The 18578-nt window shown below is 40.7% G+C and overlaps 1 protein-coding gene across 1 annotated transcript in view; it reads left to right on the top strand.

The window, feature by feature from the left end:
• LOC140742039 (calcium/calmodulin-dependent protein kinase type 1-like) overlaps positions 1 to 9082 on the top strand; it is a 269373-nt gene extending 260291 nt beyond the window's left edge. The window contains exon 12 of the mRNA XM_073072748.1: positions 659 to 9082. Coding sequence (XP_072928849.1) covers positions 659 to 768 — 110 coding nt within the window. The 3' untranslated portion in view covers positions 769 to 9082. The remainder of the gene's footprint in view (positions 1 to 658) is intronic.
• The last annotated feature ends 9496 nt before the right edge of the window (positions 9083 to 18578 follow it).

Raw genomic sequence — 18578 nt, 5'->3', positions numbered from 1 at the left:
CTATTGTCTATACTCAAGTCATTCTACAGATGCACTGTAGAGGGCATCACTGCACGGTAGAGAAACTGCACTGCAGCGACCAGGAAGGCTGTGAAACAGGTAGTCAGAACTGCCCAGTGCATCACTGGTATGGTACCAGCCTCCCTGCATACAGAAAAGTGTTGGGAAAGGGCCAGTGACATGATGAAGGATCCCATTCCCAACAGGGAGGAGGCTATGTAGCATCCACACCAGGACCACCAGACTCAAAAACAGTTACTTTCCGCAAGTAGTAAGGTTGATCACTAACCCACTAACCCAGCCCCCCACACCCCAACCACCACTACTTTATCATTTCCTGTATAGACACTCCTGTGCCTAGCAGCACTTTATGGACATACAATCAATCTATGTGTACAAGGTATATTATATATTTATATTTTTACAGTTATTGTGTTTTTTTAATTAGCAGAATTATCGTGTTCTTTATCTTTTGTGTTGCATCAGATCCGAAGTGACAATTATTTTGTTCTCCTTTATGCTTATGTACAGGAAATGACATTAAACAATTTTGAATCTATGCAGCTATGCTGTGTTTCATAATGGTGTATTTCAGTTTTGGTCATCAAGTGCATCAGCTGTCTTTTGTGTCGGTAACAGTGGCCTCCTTCTATTTCAGGATCACCCTGCGAAGAATTCTCTCTATCTCCCTCTGCACATTCTACCGTGCAAGCGGAACAAAACTTGCTGACTAACCATTCTCACAGCTGCCAGTACAATCGAGTCTAAGTCCCGATGGAGAACGTCGATATTCTGGCCATTGGTTACGTTGCCTGGGCTCAGGGGCAATTCAAATGCAACACTCATTCCATTCTCAGTACATGTTGCCTTGTGCTTCGGGGCCCTTCTGAATGCTTTAAAACCTTCCTCTTTGCCAGAGTGTCGACCTAATAGAACGTCCGCCTCTGCCGGAGATATAATCATTGCTTTTGGATGCGTGCGAGGTGGTTGTACAAGTGACATTCTGGGGTGGTGAGAACTTGATCACAGGCTGTATTTTAAATTCCATACTGGGGAAAATAAATTACAGAACAAGGTAAATGTCCTACCTATGCTACAACCAGAAACTCAGAAAGGAATCTGAACATTTTCAATGTTTTAAATTTCCAATTGATTTTATTTTAAATAGAAGGAAAGAATGAATGAGAAGGGAGTTTACAGATTGACTGAAATCCAAGTGGTCTTGACTTAGTTTTCTCTCTTCTTTATTAGATGATTCCTAAAATAAAGGTAATCTCATGGGTTATTTATGTTTGGCGACCTTTTAATGTTGCCAATTCTTTAGATCCTGCCCATAGTTTAAAAAAGCGAACAGTCCCAAGTATTGTGGTAAGTGCCACACAAGTCTGACCTGATCTCAAGACTCTTTTGTTTATGTATGTATATATTATGTAAAATATGATAAACTTTGACATATGGTCTCTGATTGGATTCAAGCTCTGTCCATATTGGCCTCTGGATTCCTGAGCTTTCAATTTGATGTCATGAAATGAATGATCTGTCTTGGATGTCTGAGATCATTCTTATCTGTTTTTTTTTTAATCTTTAATCCCAAATAGTAATTGGTTCAAATATCCTTGCTTTTGCTTGAAATCTTTCACGAGTCTCTCCTGAGAGAGTTATTGTTTTATCTGATCAGTGAAGGTTTTCAAACAAAAAAACAGCTTCTCATCCTTTGATACAGTGACGGGTAGCATTTTAACAGTTGCTTAAATTGTGCTGCTATGGGAATTATTCAGACCTGCCAACCAGTGCCATTTGATTAACTTAGTGAATTTTATTGAGGTAGAAGATTGTAGACAGAAAAACAGTTGCTTTCTTGGGCCTTTTGTACTTGCCCTTTTTATGGATCGGTGGTAGATTAGATCCACAGTGTTTTGCTTTTATAGTTAATTGGCTGGAATTCTTTTAGATGAATGCCGGATGAGGTACTAACAAGATATGATTGACTGCTGTAGAGTGCCTACATTGTCCTCCACACCTGGTAATTCATGGGTGAAAGATAGGTTATCATTTTTGGCAGAAACCCTTCATTAGGTAGGCCGTGAAACTCAGTGGTGTCTATACCATTTCTGGTAGAAACCCTTCATCAGATAGGCCGTGAGACTCAGTGGTGATCATTTTGTTGTATCCACAAGGAGTAGTTCTATCCCAGTGCTGGATGAGATCGAGCTCTGGAATATTTTTTACACTACATAGCAGGTTTTGATTCTAGGTGATGAAATTGCACACTTACAGATTTGAAAATATTAAGGGCTAATTCGTAGAGTTATGCAGATTAAAAATAAAGTCTCAGCTTCCTCTCTAGAATGTATTAAACGTAACATGGGCTAATTGAGACGACAGTTACTTTACTGTATTGGACAAAAGGTCAAACTGCTCAATAGGCTCCATTCTGGGTGAATTAATGGTTTATCTCCGTGTCACTTTTCCTTGCAATATCTTTTAATAAGAGTGAAGTATGACCCTTCTGGGCAAAGCATTGATGTTACTGCTGTTTTTGATATGCTCTATTGTACTTGATTACAAATGAATTATTAGTAAGGCATTTTAAATAACAACAGCTCACACTACTAATTGACTCAGACAGATTATATTGTCTCTGTGGCCAGCCACCAGTTCCCACACAAAGTTCCAACACACTTGGGTCAGGACTGTATACCCTGGTGCTAACTCTGAGTCTCCGCTATGCTTTTATCTGACTGATTGAGATTTTCATTACTAACTAGAAATGATAATTAAAAACAGAGAAGGTCCTGTAATTAAGGATGGTTTACGTTTTAGTTTGTGTGCAAAAACCCACAAATCCCGATGTTTAAGCCCTGCCAGTCAGCCCAGCACACAACAACACACTGATGATTCTGTTTTGCCACAGTGCTCAGGGGCTTAGTTGAGAAATAGTTCCCAGAAGTAATTTTTAAACTTGAATAATGTTTGTTTAGCCAAGTTAAACTTGGAAACATGATGTTATATTCATGGTCTGTACCATATAAAGCCTCAAATGAATAAATCTTGCATCTAATCACTGAGGGAGACACTTTCTGTTGTGATGGCTCCATGCTATGATAGCTTTATCATGAGCTATTGATAAAAAAAATCTCATTTTAGAAATATACATATTAAAATAGATACATTTAAGATAAATCTCTGCAATTCTGAAGTATTTTCCTAATGTACATTTGTGTTTGGTGAGCTGAGAGGGAAGCCTGGGGTTTTCATGATACCCACTCACACATCAGCGAACTACTTTTCACCATCTAGTTAGCTCATTCCTCTCAGGTGATCAAATGCTAAAACGCATGTGTTACTCAGTCAGTCAATGGTTTGGAGTGACAGTGGCACACACGTGGAAATTGTCAATAAGGGTGACTAAGGAAAGACCTGTATTTACAAAGTTGTATAGTCCTGGAATCCTATCACATGGAAACTGGCCCTTCAGCCCATCTTGTCAATGCCAACCAAGTGGTCTACCTAAATTTCTCCTATTTGCCTTCTTAGCTAGAGTGTGGTGAGTCTGTGGAATTCATTGCCACAGGTGGCTGTGGAGGCCAAGTCTTTGCATGTATTTAAAGTGTAGGTTGATAGATTCTTGGCTAGCAAAGGCATCAAAGGTTACAGAGAGAAGGCAGGAGAATAGCGCTGAGAGGGATAATAAATCAGCAAAGAGAATTAGGCCAAATACCTAATTCTGCTCTTATGTCTAATGATCTTATTTGTCTGATATCCCACCAAACCTCTCCCATTCCTGTACTTATTTATATGTCTTTCAAACAATGTGATTGTACTAGTTTCTACCACTTCATCTGGCTGCTTATTGCATATATCACCTGTGTGTAAAAAGAGTTGCCCCTCAAGTCCCCTTTAAACCATTCCCTTCTCAACTTTAACTCCTGGGAAAATGACAATGATTATTCATCTTAACTATGCCCCTCATGTGTCCCTCTATGGTCACCCTTCAGTCACTGCTCCAGGGTAAAAAGCCACAGTCTATCGAGCCTGTCTTTGTAACTCAAGCCCTCCAGATCTGGTAACATCTTGGGAATCTTTTCTGTACCCATTCTAGCTTAATGGCGTCCACCTAAAACTAGGCGATCAGAATTGCTCATAATACTTCATGTGCAGTCTCACCAATCTTTTGTAGAGCTGTAACATGATATATTAAATCTTGTACAATAATCGAGTAGTTATGTGGGTCCTTTCTCAGGCTTGAGAAAACTCAGAATTTGACAGCCAATGAACCGCACTCAAGTGCAGTCATTGCTGTGACATACCAGACAATGCATATACAGTCATCTCCAACTAATGGTATTGCATGATTGACCAAATGTTATGAGTTCTAATGAAAATACTGAGGGATAATATTGACAGAACATAATTGAGAATTTTTATTGGATGGTGTCTTTGAGGAACAGTTAAGAAAATACTGAAATATTACTTATGGAAATTTGAAGTTTAGAATTTGTGTTGATAATGCTGGTGTAACTTGGGGGGAGGTTCATTTACTTCTCCATTGCCATTAAAGATAGAAATGGAAGAATTTGACTTTCAAACTGTCTAGATTGTTTAGCATGGGTCAAAATGCAATGACTGTTAAGCTGGACAAACATGAAAGTGATTACCAAGCTAAAGGTGGCAGCAGTTAAACTGTGCATTCTGCTTGCGGAGTACAGCTGATTCAATGACATCTTTCAGAGCTAGAGATTACTCTAACGGAGAAATTAATGCTTCCCATTCCTCCTTGCATTATTAATTATTCACTCTTCTGAATGAAATGGAGAAGAGGGCATGAGAAATGTGAAGTGGGAACAATCTTGTACCGCGTGCTCAACTCTATTAACCTATGCTCCAGCTTCATTATTGCAGGATTTGTCTTAACTGATCTGGACTTTATGCAGAGGGTTTCTCGAGAGGTTTCTGCTATGTTTTTGTGTTGTATGTGGTATGCCCTGCTGGGTTCTAGCAGTTGAGAAAATCTGAAAATTAGTTATCCTGCTGTCACACAGTGGAAGATAAGCACAGAGTAAGTTTTCATTGCTTGGGTCCAAGTACAATCATTGGATTCAATGTAACCCAACCTGCCATTGTTAGAAAGTAATATTGAACTAACCATTTATCCTAATTGTTTTAATTATCAAGGAGTTGGTCAACAGTGTCTGGGCTTTGCAATGCCAGCCATGATAAATCATGAATTTGTCTCATTGTGTTGTAATGTATGTATGTTTCTGAAATTTGCTTCCTTTAATTTCAGTGGAACTGAATTTCAAAAGCAAAGCTCAACACACGCCATATCATGTGTTAGTATGCATAACAGAGAATGGATGTCTACCCTAGTGATATTTGAACAGTTTATTATGAATGAAGCATTGGGATTTATGATATTTGCAAATTAATTTTGACTTTGTGTACTAAGTTTTAACTACCACAAATTCTGAAAAGAAAAAAATTGGAGATGCTGGGAAGCTGTGACCAGAATACATTCTCAGGGTACATCACAAGCACCTGTGATGGTGCTGCTGGGACAGACACTTCCTCAGACTCGCATACCTATATGAAGAGTTTGCACCTGAAACCTTCTTCAGTCATTTCAGTGCAGGAATGCTGATGCAAGCACTGTTATTTTATCGCTTGGCTTTATCTGAATAACTCACACTTACGTAGGTTATAAACAAATGGTTCATGAGTTTCAATGGCTCTGAAGAATTGTGAAGAATTGCTTTCCATGATAACATCTATTGTATATTTTGAACCATTTCTAAAATGTTAACTAAATATCATAAGAAAATCTGGTTTTGCATCATATTCATCCACAGGATGAAGATGTGTTGTTCTTTCATAGATGCTGAGTGATTTTATAAAGCTGAGTGGGCTGCCATAGAGTGCAGGTTACTGTGAAACTGAACTCAAGTAACTGGCAGTTTTCCTTTCCCCAGGGAAGGGTTTTTGCTTTTATGACAAACTGCTATATCTGAGGTTAACTTTTACTGCCGCTGGCTTTAAGTTCATGTTTTTTAAAGTGAATTGCATTTGTTATAGTGCCAAGGTGGGAAATGAACTTTCATTTTCTATATCACTTATCCAGAAATAAATAACTGCAATATTACCCCAACCTCTCTACATTCAGACCTGTAGTTGCAATTAACTTTCAGAATTGGTAAATAACATTCTTTCTGTGTCATCACCTCAGCTCCCAGTTTCCAACTTAGGTCTTTTGTGGTTCATTTTGAGCATGTATAAAGTAAGCTAATCTAAAAGTACTTTAAGAGAAAAGTTAAAGATCAAAGATAAGCTTTACTTGTCACATGTACATCGAAACATACGGTAAGATGAATCATATCCGGCAATGTGCTGGCTGCAACCTGCAAGTGTCCCCTCCTGCAGTACGACTTACTAATGCACAACTTAGTAATCCTTACTAACTAGCACATATTTGGACTGTGGGAGGAAACCAGAGCACCTGGAGGAAACCTACACAGCAAAGTGAGAACGTACGACCTCCTTACAGGCAGAGACAGGAATTGAGCCCGGGTCACTGGGACTGTAAAGTGCTGCACTAATCGCTATGCCACCAACTTTTCAGAGTTTATTTATTGTGAAATATACCAGTACGAGACCCTTTACTCTGTGCTTTGGGGCATAGGGAGAGATTAAATTTGCTATTTAAAATGCGGCTGAAAGTCTTAACGTATGGAGGGCACGAGTTTTCCGGTGAGGCAGAGCACAATTTTTATTACAACACAGAATTATGTCATTCCAAGGGTTCCTGTTACCAACAGCAACCAAAGATCGAACAGGTTTCTGAGCCCATTACTATTTCTAAAAGACAATCTCCATGAGTTGTATATCTCATAATAGTTTACTCTGAGAGGATGAAACTGGCCCTTTAGCCACCTCACTCTAACTTGTAAAAGAGGGTTGGTAGCAATAGCTGTCAATAAGAATCTAACTGCTGGAAAAATGAAATCAAACACATTTTGGGCCACCTACAATTCACTTTGTTCAGTCCATTGCTTTTAATGGAGTAAAGAGAGTTAAAGTCCAAAGCACAAGTAATGCACAGTTTAATTACAAAATAGTGAGGATGAAGTGGGATCATTTTTGAGGTGGTAGATAGCAATGTTTAAAGGGCTACTGCTGTGACAGAGAATCAGTAAGTTGCCCAACAACAGAAATTAGAATATCTATTGAATCAAGAGTGTAATATAAAATCTAAAGACGAGACCTGTTCAGGGATTTGTCAGGTTTTCTCGGAGCAGTTCACCAAATGCATGTGACAGATTGTGCTGACGCACCCAATGGACATATGCTGTGCATCACGGTTGCACTTCTGTAGATTGTTTGTGCCCTGTCACGCTAAGTTAAAGTGGCCTGTGTAATTACTGTACGTATGTGGAAGGGTTTCACTGTACTTTGTATTGGGGTTCACATTCCCTGTGGCTTCATTGCGGACTGGTGCCCCAGTCCATCTCTCCTCGAGGACGAGCTATCAGTGCAGTCACTTCCCTGCCTACTGGTGAGTGTGGTTAAACACGTCCTGTGGTTGTAACAGGTGAAGTCACATTGTCTTTACTCGTATGAACTCAGCAGCTCTTTGCATGTTGGGCTATAATATATGGTAAATTTTCAGGTTTCCATGTGAAAACATATAAAGGAAGATGCTTACTAAACATAAACTTATTTCTTAGCTCTGGGTACAATGATTTTAAAGAATTATTAAAGTTTATTCCTATAGTTTCCAAATGTTTGTTGAATGATTGGGATCCAAGTCCTAAACTCTTGTTGCCAGAATGTATAGTCAGTTCAGTGTTGTCCATACATGTAACAAAAGGCTGCATCTGCTCTTGTACAGCCTTTCACATTTTAGTCTCTAACCTAAGTTTTACAGCTTCCGCTGTCTGTGTTTATAATGGAAACTGTGCCAATCTGACACACTGAGTTTGGCTTCCAAACATACAGTAGATACAATGCAGTGTCTCACTTTCACAGCACCAAGATCCCTAGTACAGAAGACAAATTCCTAGCAAAATTGAGCTACCCAATTGCCAGGAATTTGCTATAATTATAACTAATGTATATTAAAACTTTTATTTAAAATGAAGATTGATTTTTAATTATCAGATCATCCTATTACAGTTATTTCTGTCCAATTTGTGTTCAATATCGTAGTTCTTCTGTTTGTTCCGGGAAAAAATGCCACACTAATGAAATCTATAGACCTCTTGGTAATCAATGAGAAAATCAAATTGGATCAGCAGACTGATTTGTGTTTCCTTCGTTATTCCCTCTTGACTCATTTGTACTTTTAGAGAATGTAATGATGTCAACTAAATAATTGACATTTCTTTGCAATTAAATACTTCTGAGGAATCTAAAATCAATGCTCACCCTCCTAAACAACTTTGAACATGACACATGACATTGTGAGTTGCAGTTTATTGTTGTCAAATCTTTCCTTCTAGAAGCAGTAGTATAGACCTGTTTATCTTTTGTTGTGTTTTGTTGATTCTCTCACTGTTATAATGAAGCTGGTCGTGATAAAAAGCTGCTGAAGCAGTGCTGGGCTTCTGTAAGCCAACTGGTATGAAAGTTGCCTACTCCATGTGGAATTGTTGCAACTATATCAGAAGTAGCTAATTGCTAGAAGGCCTTGGGGCCTGGGATCAGGCTTAGTCATATTCAGATTGTTAATGAATGATTTGGAATTATACTAATACACAGTCTGTGGCTGGACAGAAAGCTCCTGCTGCTTAGGCACAAGTAGAACTCATGATTTTATTCTTTAAACTTGGATTAAGTTTACCATTAAACAAGGAACAAGGTAGAAAGATTATGGTGGTTGTGTTGAGCAAACATCTTCCTCTGCCAGCGCTTGTGTTGTGTTCTTTCTGCTAATTTTTATGAAGACTGCACCAAAATGTAAGCAGTTCTGAGCTCTTTTGGTATGGATGCAATGCATCATGGGTAATATTGATTATGCTAATGGAAGCCATTGATTTGTACCTTTTTTGTAATTGTTATTGACCAATAAAAATGTTTGTCTACCCTCTGTTTGTACCTAAATGCACCTCTTTGATCTTAAATGAGTCGTCCTCTTGGTCTCACCAACCCAAAGCTGAAGTGGTGGCCTACTGATATGGTTAATAACCCTCCATTCATAACCCCCCTCAGGCCTAGAGCTGAATAAATTCAAACAAGTGCTTTAAAAAGAGACTAATAACTGCCTTAAAATCACCTGGCTATCTTCATAAGATATTGGAGCTATGTTTTAAAAAAATATATGGAGAAATATATATGCATGTACTTCATCATAACAAATGCCTTTTCTTCATCAAAGACACTCTTACATATAAACACAAAGTTAATACTTGCCGTTGAAAGCTGAATGAGTTTGCAATTTGGGGCATGGGAAGAATACAGAGAAGCTTCCGGGATGTGACAGCTCAGGGCTATCAGTAATCGCAAGATGCACGTCGTCTTACAGCGAAAGTAGTAGCAAGTGATACTATGATTTTCTGGTTACAGCAAGAAGATAACAGAAAGATCTTGCTCTAAAGCATATATGGAAAAAGTTTAAAAGTAAGGCTTAAGTCAGACAAATTCCTAAAATGTGATTTGTCAGCAGAAGAATGTGTTAAATGTGGATTTTGAGCTAGTGCACCAGCCATATTCAGAAGACAAACTTAAGAAAACTCACATGCTCAGTTTTCTGATATCATGAGAATGAAGGCAATTGCTAAAGACTGCACATCAGCTTCAAATAAATAAAGATTTTGAACAGCTGGTAGATAAATATAGTTTCTGTCAATCTTGCAGAGTCAAGACATTGAAAACACTTGTGTACACTGGAGTTGAAAAAAAGGCAAAGAGATCTTCCAAAAAGTACATATTCATTATTTTATGAAGGTGGATTGATAATTTTTAGTAGTTATATGAAATTACTGGAAATGAAATGAGATAAAACACATTGGACCCTATACCACAACAAAAGATATTGTTGAAGAAATGAAAGGCAGCACCTCATTTCCAGCTTGTCAGAAGAACTACTTGTGGATGAATGTCAACAACTTTTGTACATTTTTATCTGAATGTATTCTGACACAAAATGGTGTCAAACACGCACTTACTTCCCCAGATCATCAGGCTTCAATCATTCAGAGATCAGTGAGAATGACTGAAGAACAGATGTTTCAGGAGATGTTCAAACTCAATAATGAGATATCGAATATGAAGCTACTTGACAAAGTGCAACACCATTCTTCAATAGGTAACAATCTTACTGAGTTACCACTGCATAAAGTTATCCAGAACATGTCTGAATTTAGCTCAGCCAAATCTTAAGTGAAGAATGGAAGAGAAGCAGTTGGGATAGAAATAAAATTATGACTTACACTATGAAGAGAAACAAATTAAAGAACATGAAGGTGCTTGTACGGTGGCACTGTTCTAAAAGGTAGAGCAGTGGATGTAGTGTATATTGATTTCAGTAAGGTATTTGATGAGGTACCCCATGCAAGGATCATTCAGAATGTAAGAAGACATGGGATCCAAGGAGATCTTGCTTTGTGGATCCTGAATTGGCTTGCCCACAGAATGCAAAGAGTGGTTATAGATGGTTCATATTCTACATGGAGGTCAGTGACCAGTGGTGTGCCTCAGGGATCTGTTCTGGGGCCCCTTCATGATTTTTATAAATGACCTGGATGAGGAAGTGGATGGATGGGTTAGTAAGTTTGCTGATGACACAAAAGTTGGGGGTGTTGTGGGTAGTGTGGAGGGCTGTCAAGTGGTTACAGCAGAACATTGATAGCTTGTAAAACTGGGCTGATAAGTGGCAGATGGAGTTCAACCCAGATAAATGTGAAGTGGTTCATTTTAGAAGGTCAAATTTGAAGGCAGAATATAATATTGATAGTAAGGATCTTAGCAGTGTGGAGGATCAGAGAGATCTTGGAGTCTGTCTCTGTAGGACACTTAAAACTGCTGTGCTGCTTGACAGTGTTGTTAAGAAAGTGTATGGTGTGTTGGCATTCATCAACCAGGGGACTGAGTTCAAGAGCCGAGAGGTTATGTTACAACTATATAAGACCGTGGTTAGACCCCACTTGGAGTACTGTGTTCAGTTCTGGTCACCTCACTACAGGAAGGATGTGGATACAATAGAGAGAGTGCAGAGGAGATTTACAAGGATGCTGCCTGAATTGGAGAGCGTGCCTTATGAAAATAGGCTGAGTGGACTTGGCCTTTTCTCCTTGGAGTGACGGAGGATGAGAGGTGACTTGATAGAGGTGTAAGATGATGAGAGGCATTGATCATGTAGATAGCCAGAGGCTTTTTCCCAGGGCTGAAATGGCTGACACGAAGGGGCACAGTTTTAAGGTGCTTGGAAGTAGGTACAAGGAGGATATCAGAGGCAAGTTTTTCGATACAGAAAGTGATGGGTGTGTGGAATGTACTGCCAGTGAAGGTGGTAGAGGTAGATACCATAGAGTCTTTAAAAAGACTCTTAGATAGGTGCATGTAGCTTAGAGAAATAGAGTGCTATGTGGTAGGAAAATTCTAGGCAGTATCTAGAGTAGGTTACAACATTGTGGGTTGAAGGGCCTGTAATGTGCTGTAAATTTCTATGTTATGTACTCAGCAAGTTCAATATTGAGAAATGGGATATTGTTGGGATAATTGAAGTTTAAAGTATAAATAAATAGCTTGGGAAATGGAAGATTGAATTAGATGGTTCGTATATATACAAAGAGATGTCCAAGGATTAATGTGATTGAGGGCATACCACAGGCTAATTCAGTGGAAGAAATAACAGAAGATTATACTAAACTGAATCAAAAAGATTTAGTAAACAGCTGAATAGATATATTTGAAAATAAAGCGAATACATAGAGTCATATAGAAGAACAGCACAGAAACAGGCTCTTTGGACTGTTTCTAGTCCATGCCGAATCCATTTAAACTGCCTATTCCCATTGACCTGCAATAATCCTCCATACCCCCACCATCCATGTACTTATCCAAACTTCTCTTAAACATTGAAATTGAGCTCGCATGCACCACTTGTGCAGACAGCTCATTCCACATTCTCATGACTTTTCACATTTCACACTTAATCTATGACCTCTGGTTGTAGTCCCACCCAGCATCAGTTGAAAAAGCCTGCTTGCATTAACCCTATCTATACTTCTCATAATTTTGTACATCTCTATCAAATCCTCTCTCAATCTTATACGTTCTAAAGTAGGCAGCCATCGATTCCAGGGGATTATGGGTTTGTACCTCTGGTGGACCGTGTCCTCTCCAGGGCCCAAGCCTGGGCGGGAAGATTTGAAGAACTGCCTGTTGTCCATGCAGTGGGTTCCCCCTCTCCACGTCACTGATGTAGTTCAAGGGAAGGGCAAGCACTGATACAGCTTGGCACCAGTGTCATCACAGAGGTTGCCAAAAGCATTCTTTATGACCCTATACACCTGTGTCACCATTTTCAATAAATTATGTAACTGTGCTCCCAGGTCCCCTTGTTCTATTACACTCCTCAGTGCCCTACCATTCAAAAGACTCCTGGATAGGTACATGGAGCTTAGAAAAATAGAGGGCTATGGCTAACCCTAGGTAATTTCTAAAGTAAGTACATGTTCAGCACAGCATTGTGGGCCGAAGGGCTTGTATTGTGCTGTAGGATTTTTATGTTTCTATTCACTGCGTAAGACCTACCCTGGTTGGTCCTATTGAAGTGAAAAGCCTGGCATTTATCTGCATTAAATATGAGTCAGTTCTTGACAGAAAAAGGGAATGTAGTGGTCATAAGGGAATATTGCTTATGTATAGGGTGCATTTCTGACATACATTACATATTGGCACATGCACTGTGTAGCTGCTTGCTTGAATCAATCTCCTCTGCAAATGCTTTAGAAACAATCTGTGTTTCTTGTTTTTTATACTCTGTATTTTTGAGGTTAGAGTATGGATGGGCACACATAGTTATGAAGCACAAGCATGGTTTCCTTATGCAGTCTTCAGTGTGCTTTTAGGTCCAATTGGATCAATCCTTAAGAGGCCTTTTATTTAAATAGAGGACATGTTTTGTGTAAACTGGCTTTAATTTGCATCTAATGTGCTGAATATATATTGCCGGCATGTCTTCAATCTTATAATGCCTCACATTCAAATGATTCATCTCTTTGGTGCCTAATGCTTTCAATCACTAGGCAGACTTCAAGAATCATGTTTAAATCTATTGCATATGCCAAGAAGCATGCTTGGATTCCATTAAATCAGTCTCATTTAAAGTAACAGCGTGGATTGTTTTAGAAACACTAGCACCAGCCTATCCACCATCAAGGACATATATACAGAAAGGTGCCTTATAAAGGTCAGCAATATCATGAAGGAGCCCACCCTTTGATAAGGTCCCACATAGGAGATTAGTGGGCAAAATTAGAGCACATGGTACTGGGGGTAGGGTGGAAATTTTTTAACATGGATAGAGAATTGGTTGGCAGACAGGAAACAAAGAGTAGGGATTAATGGGTCCTTTTCAGAATGGCAGGCAGTGACTAGTGGGGTACCACAAGGCTCAGTGCTGGGACGACAGCTATTTACAATGTACATTAATGATTTAGATGAAGGGATTAAAAGTAACATTAGCAAATTTGCAGATGTCACAAAGCTGAGTGGCAGTATGAATTATGAGGAAGATGTTAGGAGAATGCAGGGTGACTTGGACAGGTTGGGTGAGTGGGCAGATGCAGTTTAATGTGGATAAATGTGAGGTTATCCACTTCGGTGGCAAGAACAGGAAGGCAGATTACTATCTGAATGGTGTCAAGTTAGGAAAAGGGGAAGTACAACGAGATCTAGGTGTTCTTGTACATCAGTCACTGAAAGTAAGTATGCAGGTACAGCAGGCAGTGAAGAAAGCTAATGGCATGTGGGCCTTCATAACAAGGGGAGTTGAGTATAGGAGCAAAGAGGTCCTTCTGCAGTTGTACAGGGCCCTGATGAGACCACACCTGAAGTATTGTGTTCAGTTTTGGTCTCCAAATTTGAGGAAGGACATTCCTGCTATTGAGGGAGTGCAGCGTAGATTCACGAGGTTAATTCCCAGGATGGCAGGACTGTCATATGTTGAAAGATTGGAGTGACTGGGCTTGTATACACTGGAATTTAGAAGGATGAGAGGGGATCTGATTGAAACATTTAAGATTATTAAGGGATTGGACATGCTAGAGGCAGGAAACATGTTCCCGATTTTGGGGGAGCCCAGAACTAGAGGCCACAGTTTAAGAATAAGGGGTAGGTCATTTAGAACAGAGTTGAGGAAAAACTTTTTCTCCCAGGAGTTGTGGATCTATGGAATGCTCTGCCTCAGAAGGCAGTGGAGGCCAATTCTCTGGATGCTTTCAAGAAAGAGTTAGATAGAACTCTTAAAGATAGTGGAGTCAAGGGATATAGGGAGAAGGCAGGAATGGGGTACTGATTGTGGATGATCAGCCATGATCAGATTGAATGGTGGTGCGGCTCGAAAGGCCGAATGGCCTCCTCCTGCACCTATTGTATATTGTCTATTGTCACCCACCCTGCTCATGGACTGTTTGTCCCACTCTCATCATGGGGGGGGGGCTATGTAGCATCCACGCCAGGACAACCAGGCTTAAAAAATACAGTTACTTTCCCCAAGCAGTAAGGCTGATCAATACCTCTATCCACCAACCCGCTGCTCCATACCTTCAACCTGCATTACTTTATCATTTCCTGTCAGAATCACCTTATGTACAGACACTCCTGTGCCCAGTGTCACTTTATGTACATGTACTCAAGCTATGTACAGTATATAAGCTATATTATGTATTTATATTTATGTGTTTTTAATTATTGTGTTGTTTATCTTCTGTGGGTTTTTTTTCATTGCATTAAATATCAGTCTCCTCATTAATATTCTTACCTAACCTTTCATGTTTCCCATCTCTGTCACTTTTTATAGACTTTCCAGATTAAAAGCAACCAGAGAAGCGAAAGGTCACTGTCTGTTATCGTGGAGCAATTGTGACAGTGGGTAGAGGTAGCTTGCAGAAAGGTCTGCTAATAAACCCTTGGGAACTTGGGGGAAACAGAAAGAAATACTTCCAAAAGTCGAGTGTTTGAAAACCAAGGTGAACCTAGTGAAAATACTCATTACAACCTAATAAGAAAAATGTTTATCCTTAGGGTATTTCTCTGAATAACACAGAACAAAAACCTTCCAACCAGGCAACACTTTAAATAAAATATGGTAATAAATTATAATTCTCACAGGTTTGTTGATTACAGTCTGGAACCAAATGAAAGAGCCACATCCTCCACAGAACTCTAAATCAGCTGCAATTGAAAGTGTGATCCAGATGTTGATATGCTATCTGAGGTAGAATTAAAATCTTTGTTGGAAGTTCACAGATATTGGCAGGTCAACAATGAGAAGGCTTTATTTTTGCCTGTGAGCTAGGTAGAGTGGATGAGGAGAGGGTGTTTCCAGTAGTGACAGAGTCTAGGACCAGAGGGTACAGCTTCAGAATAGAATGATGTCCCTTCAGAACAGAAATGAGGAGGAATTTCTTTAGCCAGAGGGTGGTGAATCTGTGGAATATATTGCCACAGGCCCCTGTGGAGGCCAAGTCATTGGGTATATTTAAAGTGGAGCTTGAAAAGTTCTTGGTTAATCAAGGTGTCAAGGGTTATGGGGAGAAGGCAGAAGAATAGGGCTGAGGGAATAATAAATTGGCCATGATAGAATGGCGGAGCAGACTTGATGGGCCAAATAACCCAATTCTTTTCCTATGACGATGGTCTAAATGCAGCAATGGTAATCTCATAAATTTCAACAGAAATACTGCCTGTCTAGGCAAGACTGGCATTATTCATGCTGATCATCTACTGGAATTGAAAATGGACATTTGTGCCACCAGTCCCGCTGTAACCTAGGCTGCCCACAGATAGCCCCCCCCCCCCCACTTCACCTAACACAGCAGGAGAAGGGTCAGGAGTCTCTTCCTCAATCACTGGGGAGTTAGCGAAAGGCAGCATATACCACACACCCAGGTCCTCATCCTCCAAATCAGTATCCCTCTCAGTTGGGGGGGGGGGGGCGGCCTTACCTCACCTGTTGGAGGCCTGGAAGTCCACCCGCGTTTCCAAAGAGTACTCTTACTAGGTGTAGGCTCCAAGTCGGGCTCTGGGTCCACCTGCACCTCTTGACCCGTGGCAACAGGTGGTTCCGATGGAGAATCTTGACAGGTCCATTCCCATCCTCTGTTTCACCCAGAAAACTGGTAGGTTTGGCATCTGACTCTCCACCATATAGGGCGTAGCTGCCCAGCTGTCAGCCAACTTATGCTTTCCAGGTAGCCTCAAATTCCTTATGAGGACTCTGTCTCCCAGCAGGATTTGGGAGAACCTCACCTTTTGATCATACTTTCTCTTATTCCCTTGATTCTGCTTGGCAGCCGCGACCCCCACTAATTCATAAGCCCTTTTCAACTCTCTTCTCATGTCAGACACATACTTCAGATAAGGCTTTGGTGGTAAGTCACTCTTGTCAGTCCCAAAACAAAGGTCAATGGGCAACCTTGCCTCGTGCCCAAACATCAGATAATATGGCAAGTACCCAGTAGCTTCATTTCGTGTACAATTATAACTGTGAACCAGATGCCCAATATGTTGACTCCACCTGCTTTTCTTGCTGATCTCCAGGGTCCCGAGCATGTCTAGCAAGGTCCGATTAAACCTCTCAGGCTGGGGATTGTCCTGCAGGTGATAGGGCGTGGTCCTTGACTTCTCAACTCCAAGCATGCCCAGTAACTCATAGATGAGTCTGCTCTCGAAGTCCCGTCCCTGGTCACTACGTATCCATCTGGGAAGGCCATAATGTATGAAATACTTCTCCCATAACACTTTTGCCACTGTAGTCGCCCTCTGGTCCTTGGTAGGAAAGACCTGAGCATATCTGGTGTAGTGGTCCGTGATGACAAAGACATTCACCGTGTTACTGGCATCGGGTTCTATGGACAGGAAATCCATACACACCAGGTCCAGAGGTCCCGCACTCTGCAGGTGGGACAAGAGAGCTGCCCGCGTAGGCAGTGTCTTCTGCCGTATGCATCGAATGCATGACTTGCAGTATTCGTCAACCTCCAACTTCATTCGGGGTGAGTAAAACCGGTCTCTGAGCAATCCATAGGTCTTTTCCACCCACAAATGTCCAGAATCATCATGAAGTGACTTCAACACAATCCTCCAATACCTCTCGGGCAGAACCAGCTGGCAGCGCTGGGGTTGGTCTGGGGGTGACGTGACCTGGTATAAGATCTGGTTCTTCAACTCCAGCCGAGGCCATTCTTGTAGTAATGGAGGCACTGACACATGTTTCGTCCTCTCTGCCTGAGCCATGTCTTCTTTTTCAACCGCTGCCCAAATGGTTCCAATGCCCAGGTCATCTCGCTGAGCAGCTGCCATTTCCCCAGAACTCCAGTGGCTGATTTGTCTTCAAAGCAGTTAGGTTACAATAAACTTGGGGGACGGTGTCATCAGAAGCCCTCAATTGATCCACCGCCCGCGCCTGCCCCTCCTTTTTCTCTGCCTTCACGGTGATGGCAAACTGACACATAATCTTCTCCCTTGGGGCAGGAAGGCTGAATGCAAACAGGCAGTGAAGTATTGCTGTGCTCTGTCCGAGTTTCAACAAGCACTACGACGACAAGTGTGGAGTTAAATACTATCACAATTAGATAATAATTAGCTGACACGTGCATATTCACAAGCGCTACTGCACTGCTGAATCTGTGGTCGTGACAGGAGATGGATGCAAGGATGTTCCTCCATAAGACTGTTGCAGTTCATCAATATTTCTCGGATATCTTGCATAAACAGCCCTCTTCATGTCATGCCACAGCATGTCATTTAGGTTAAGATCTGGACTTTGACACACAAATTTTCTTCTTTTTAAAACATTCTGTTGTTGATTTACTCTTGTGTTTTGGATCGTTGTCCTTTTGCATCATCCAACTTCTATTAAGCTTCAGGTGACAGACTGCTACGCTGACACTCTCCTTGAAATTCTTTTGATACAATTTTGAAATCATTGTTCACGCAATGATCACAAGCCATCCAGCCCTGAGGCACACTCCTTCCACCATGCCTCACGGTGCTATCAGGTTTTGGTGTTGGTGTGCAGCACCCACTTTCCTCCAAACATAGCAGTGTACATTTCTGTCAAAATGTTCAGCCTTTGTCTCATCTGTCCACAGAATGTTGTCCCAGAAGCATTGTGGAACATCCAGTTGGTCTTTACAAACTTGAGATGTGCAGCAATGTTTTTATTTGGAGAACAGTAGTTTACTCCAAGGTGAGCTTCCATGAATGCCATTCTTGTTCAGTGCTTTTCTTACAGTGGACACATGAACAGAGGCTCTAGCAAGTTCTAGAGATTTCTGCAGGTCTTTTGCTGTCACCCTTGGGTTCTTTTTCACCGCCACCAGCATTGCACGTTGTGCTCTTGGTGTGATCTTTGC

Source organism: Hemitrygon akajei, chromosome 19 (genome assembly GCF_048418815.1).
Source record: "Hemitrygon akajei chromosome 19, sHemAka1.3, whole genome shotgun sequence".
In the NCBI taxonomy this organism is placed as follows: Eukaryota; Metazoa; Chordata; class Chondrichthyes; order Myliobatiformes; family Dasyatidae; genus Hemitrygon; species Hemitrygon akajei.
Note: the sequence above shows the minus strand (reverse complement) of the source record. Positions and strands in the feature narration are given on the sequence as shown.